At 34.4% G+C, this 6,000-nt stretch overlaps 1 protein-coding gene across 1 annotated transcript in view; it reads left to right on the top strand.

The window, feature by feature from the left end:
* Positions 1 to 2,595: 2,595 nt before the first annotated feature.
* Positions 2,596 to 6,000, top strand: part of MACC1 (MET transcriptional regulator MACC1) — a 29,293-nt gene continuing 25,888 nt past the window's right edge. Inside the window, 1 exon segment of the mRNA XM_089917703.1 lies at positions 2,596 to 4,673. Within this exon segment, the coding sequence (XP_089773829.1) occupies positions 4,472 to 4,673 (202 nt within the window). The 5' untranslated portion in view covers positions 2,596 to 4,471.

Raw genomic sequence — 6,000 nt, 5'->3', positions numbered from 1 at the left:
TCCATCTTTAAAATGAACATACTGAAGGGACTTCAAATTAATAAAACAAATGTCTATTGATCATCAGTTATATATGCTTAGGTCAATATTAAAAGATTGGTGATTTACAATGAATATTTATCAGAAGTCTATAATATTCTCTTAAACACTTCTATCTCCATGGAATAGCCTCTGAACTTTTGAAAGATTTCTTACCATTTTTTGAATGTTGATTACATAGTTCTGCTCTCTGAGGTGAAAGGCAAGATGTTGCAAGAATGAGGTAAGGTCAGGATGAGTAGAACCAACCTTGCCAAGGACTTGATTTTCTTTTGCCTTGGCCAAATGTCCTATCTAAAAAGTCCTTGTTTGGAGGAGGTATGGTGCGTGAGGCTGGGCACCACTTTAATTCACTCTCATTGAGTTAAACTTTTTATCATTTTTGCTTCAAAGTCTTAAAATCTAAGCCATTGTTACTATTTTTTTTTTTAATTTTTGGCGGTACACGGGCCTCTCACTGTTGTGGCCTCTCCCGTTGCGGAGCACAGGCTCCGGACGTGCAGGCTCAGCGGCCATGGCTCACAGGCCCAGCCGCTCCGCGGCATGTGGTATCTTCCCAGACCGGGGCACGAACCCGTGTCCCCTGCATCGGCAGGCGGACCCTCAACCACTGCGCCACCAGAGAAGCCCCTGGAAGCATTTTTAATATCACATAGGTCGAGAATTAAATGCAGTACAGATCATAGAAACATAACGGAGATCTGAGGTATTCAAGGACTAGTTGGAAAATGCTTTGAACCTACTGGGTGGCTAAAAATAGCAATCTTCACTGTATAATGACTACCATAATGACTTCAAATGAACACATTTTAAAGGGATAATTCTTTAAAATGTTATTGTTTGCCTGGTTACTCTTGCAAACACCACCCCCCTTCAGAAAGAATCTGGGATCTTTTGCTAAGTTATACAGTTGGTAAATATTCCCAGTCACTTAAGGCCTAGTTTAAACAGTAAAATAAATGAAGATCAAAACTTTATTCATTGGTTCTTTAAGAAAAAAAATAGTGGATCACGTAGAATCAGAATAATTGTGTTCTAAAAAGTAAGAACATGTCCCCAGTTAAGTGGGTAGTAAACTGCTCTTTTCCCACTTAGTCATTCCAACAAAGACTGACTCATGCTTCTTTAGATGAGGTTTAAAAAATTCCCGTTTCAGACAGCAATTGCAATTGAGTATAAAGTTTAATTGGAAGAAAACACAAGGAAAAGATAAATGTGCCTAGTGCTATTTGCACCTGTGTAAACATGCGCTGCCCTCTGTATGTCAGAATCACAGTCCTTCCAGTCAAGGGGTTTTCTCTTATACCACCTTTCCCTGTATTCACAGAAAAAAAGAAAAGTCCAGATTTAGGACAAAGTCCAGTGAGGTGTGTGTGTGTGTCTGTGTGTGTCTGTGTGTGTCTGTGTGTGTATACACAAAAAGATTGGGAGAAGAAGGATTCATTGGGGGATAGTGGGAATAGCCAGAGAACAGGGAGAAGTCTATTTGGGAAAGAAATTAGCATGGTGGTTTTTAGAATGTGATTCTCAAAATGTACCCCTCAGAACCACTGCATCACATCACTTTTCCACTTTCTTAGAAATGCAAATTCTCAGATGCAACCCCAGACCTTCTAGATCTGAAACACTGGGGTGGCTCCAGCAAACTGTTTTGTATCGTGTTTGTTCAAACCCTCCAGGTCATTCTGGTAGGGTTGAATTTTAGAATTACTGGCTTAAATGACAGTGAAGATCTGCTTGGGTGACTGGAGAAGAGGACTACTCCATAAAGAATTCCAGCTAACAACCACCTTGTCCCTCTGTTTCTGAAATGTTATAATTCTCCAGGAGCATAACTTCATAAGGCATCATTCCTGGTTCTTATGTGGTTGAGACATTCTCACTGTATTCCACTGGGTAATTACTATTTTTTATATTAAGGATTATTTGCCTCAAAAGAATCCTAGGTATAAATTGTTCCTTTCTGCTCTTTTCTCCACAAGAAATTAAAGAGTTTAGGTAGACTTCTGTCTAAATTGGTTTTCCATTTAAAGTGTACTTTATCTTTTTGAAAAATACTTTTTTATTTAAATATTTTTTCTCATTTTAATTTAATCTGCTTAATTTTGCAGAAGAATGTGAACTTAGTTTTCCTGTTTCAAAGTTTTGGCTACCTACTCTGTGCTAAAGACTTTAGTTTTGGACATTACATATGGTAAAATCAACCACATAATTTTGAGGATCTGCCAGGAAACTTGAGGTTCAGTGTAAAATGCATAGTGCAAAGCTCTATTTTTCATCCGAACTTTCCATGTAGTTTCACCTATCAGAGAAAAAAGTTGCTATTGCAGTATTTGACTTTTTTTTATGAGATAATTTTTGCATTTGTTTATCCACCATGTTTGGAAAACATTACCTCTCTTTCGGTTCCTTTCTTTCTCTTTCTTTTTCTTTTCCTTCCTCCCTTCTCCTCCCCTCTCCTCTTCAATTTGTTCTTTCTTTTTTTATACCAGAAAAGGCTTTTGATTTCTCTAAAAAAATAAACTGCTTTGAAATAAAATGTCAAGAACTTGAAAGAAATGTATGGCTAAAAAGACAAGTCAAAGATGAAGGAGGTGTGATTAACAGATGAAGGACGACAAGAAATAAGGTTCAGCATGACTGGAAACTGGAAATGCAAGGTGGGATAGTCTCAGAATGTACTCTTGGGAACCTTGAGTCTGAGAAGGGGTATATGGCAACCTGATTATGGGCTATATGGTGTAGCTGTAATGTGCATGAGTAATTATGGCTGGTCAGTCACTCACCAGCTATTTGACCTTGTAGGTTACTTACGTCATATTGTTGAGATTCATTTTTGTACTCTATGAAATCCGATTTAACATACGCATTTTTCAGTGTTGTCATAGGGCTCAGAGAAAACATATATGTAAAGAAGACTGAAGCTCAGCAATGCCATATCTACAGTTAGTACATATGGATACTTTTACTGGTAATCCATCTGTTTTCATAGTTGCATGGTACTCCAGTGTATTAAAACACCACAATTTATCCATTCATATGGCAAAGGATATTTTGATTGATTCCCATTTTTTAAAATATGTAATGAACATTCTTGTATATATCTTCTGATGCACATATGGAAGGTTTTACTAGAACAAATAACTGGAATTGAAATTGCTGAGTACTGGGCTGTAAGCACCTTTCCTAGATAATACCAGATTGATTTCTAAGTGGCTGTACTTATTGACACTTCCACTAGTAGTGTATAAAAGCTCCCTTTGCTCCTCATCTTTGCCAATAATTAGTGTTGCCAGATTTTAAAACTTTTGCAAATTTGATGGTTGATAATTGTATCTCATGCGGTATCATTTAGCATTTCCCTGATTACTGATAAATTGAGCATATTTTAATATACTTAGGGATCATTTGTGTTTACTTTTTATAAGAAATGCTTATTCAGATCTCTTTTCAAATTTTTCTGTAATGTTGTTTTTATCTTGCTTATTAATTTGTAGGAGTCTTTGATGTATTTTAGGATACAATCCTTTTTTCTTCTTCAGTCATATGTAATGCAAATATCTTCTCCCAGTTTTGAGCTTGTGTTTTTACTTTTTGTAAACAATGTCCTTTGATATGTAGGATTTCTCTTTTTTTTTTTATGGTTTGCATTTTGTGTGTGTGCTCTGCTTAAGAAATTCTCTGTTTCCAGAAAGCATAAAGATAATTCCTTAGACTCTATTTTTAAGTTTTAAAGTTTTGTTTTTCAGTCTTTAAATCTCTTAGAACAGATTTCTGTATATGATCAATGTGAGTTTTTTCAGCATGGACAACCAATTGTACCATCACTGTTGACTGAATAATCTATTTCCACACTGCTCTGCCTGGCTACCTCTGCCATATATTCAGTTTTCATGTGAGAGTGGGTCTATTTCTAGGGGTATTGTGTGTCCTTAGTCTATTTCTGTTCCAAATCCACATTGTCTTACTTAGCACAAATTATAATAAATACTGATATCTGGCGGCACACATAACTTCTATCATGTTCTTCTTCTGGTTTGTCTTTGCTTTTCTACATAATTTTTAAAAAGCCTAAGTTACAAACACATATACATAATATATGATTTTTCTTGAACTGCATTAAATGTATAGAAGGATTTGGGGAGAATTTCGTTTTGTGATTTTTAGACTTCCAATCACCAAACAAGTAATGCCTATTTATTGAAGTTTCAACTTACTATTCTTTTTGTTATCCTTGGGATTTTCATTATTACTTTTTTTTATAGAATCACTAATGTATTTCTAGGTTTGCTTGTTGGTATTAATCCAGGATCTGAGGGTTTTTCAATGGAGCATCCTATCTAGCATCCTATCAGAAGTAGAGGACCTATGCAGAGTGTTTTTATGTGCAGTTTTCTATTTAAATATGTAGATTACTTTGAGTTTGGTTTCTATGCCAACCTGTTTATGTATTCTTACAAGAAATATATATATATATATATGTACACATATATATTATATTTACTTTGTAGGTGGAATAATGTTAACCAGTGAAAAAGCCCATTTTTGGTCAGGAGGAATTTCACGAAGTACGTCTGAAGGAAATTTGTTTGACATGGAAGCCCAAAAATCCTCAGAAAATTGCAATATTACAGGTACAAGAATTTATAATTATTGTAATTTCTTCCTCCACCACCACTAATTACTGGAGAACTACCTCTGAAAAGTGCTACAGAAGATTAAAAGAATGGTAAAATCTAAACTTTACCATGGAAATACTTAAACTATCATTAAAAAAAAGAGGAAAATAAAATAGTCAAACAACATATAATAAATATTATGAGGAGACAAAAACTATTAAATGAGTGGTATATTGCAGTAAATATAATGAATTTTGGGGTTAAAGAGATCTCTGTATGTTGGAGTGGGCTAATAAATACAGTATAAAAGAATTGAACAGATTCTCAGAGAAAAAGTAAGTTTTAAGAGAGTCCAATGGAACTGGGTTTGAAGAAAAGTGTAAAAATAAAAGAAATGCAACATTTATTTTTCAAAACATGTCTTTTGATTTTTAATATATGACACTTAAAGCTCATTTCAATCAATGTATAGTTCTATATATACTAAACAAAAAAGTCTGAAAGCTTACTTGAACTCATTTTTCTATTTTAGCTTTCATTTTCTCTAAAGCAGCACCAGCTTCACAAAGTCCACAGAATCATTATCAATATTTTGCAAAATGACCAAGTATAAGTTGCTCTAAACAAAAAAAAATCAAGATTTTTGAGATATATAGAAATTCATTATAGTTGATATATAAGTATTTTAATGTGTTGCTGATGCTTAAAATACCCACTTTCCAAAGTAACGTGTTTCCATTTTACAGTGGTAATAAGCATGTTCTTTGCCCTTTTGAACTTGAAAAATTTCAGGGAATCCCTTCAGGTAGTAAATCTAACGGTGGTCTATTTTTTCAACGTTTATTTTCATGAAATGTTCATTTTTCATGAAAAAATTCAGTGTTATTAAAATTTATCATTACGAAGTTATCAGAAAATAATCTAAGAAATGCATGATTGTCTAGTTCAGCATATTATTTTTTAACAAATTATTTAACCTGTTCACAGACGTATTTGATGTTTTTTTACATATTGACTATTATCAGAAAAGAAAAACATTAAATGAATAATTTAGATGTAATGAGACCAACCATTCAATGTTTAGAAAAATCTGGATAATTGACCAATTATCCTGTTTGTTCAGAGGTATTCTTTCATGAAAATGAAATATAAAACAACGCATAGGAGAGAGGGGGAAGATGGCGGAAGAGTAAGACACGGAGATCACCTTCCTCCCCACAGATACATCAGAAATACATCTACATGTGGAACAACTCCTACAGAACACCTACTGAACGCTGGTAGAAGACCTCAGACCTCCCAAAAGGCAAGAAACTCCCCCACGTACCTGGGTAGGGCAAAA

This window comes from Delphinapterus leucas, chromosome 9 (assembly GCF_059928025.1).
Source record: "Delphinapterus leucas isolate spDelLeu-1000000601 "Yukka" chromosome 9, BTC_Dleu_Yukka2, whole genome shotgun sequence".
NCBI classification, from domain to species: domain Eukaryota; kingdom Metazoa; phylum Chordata; class Mammalia; order Artiodactyla; family Monodontidae; genus Delphinapterus; species Delphinapterus leucas.
The sequence above is the reverse complement of the archived record's forward strand: the minus strand, read 5'-3'. Positions and strand labels throughout refer to the sequence as shown.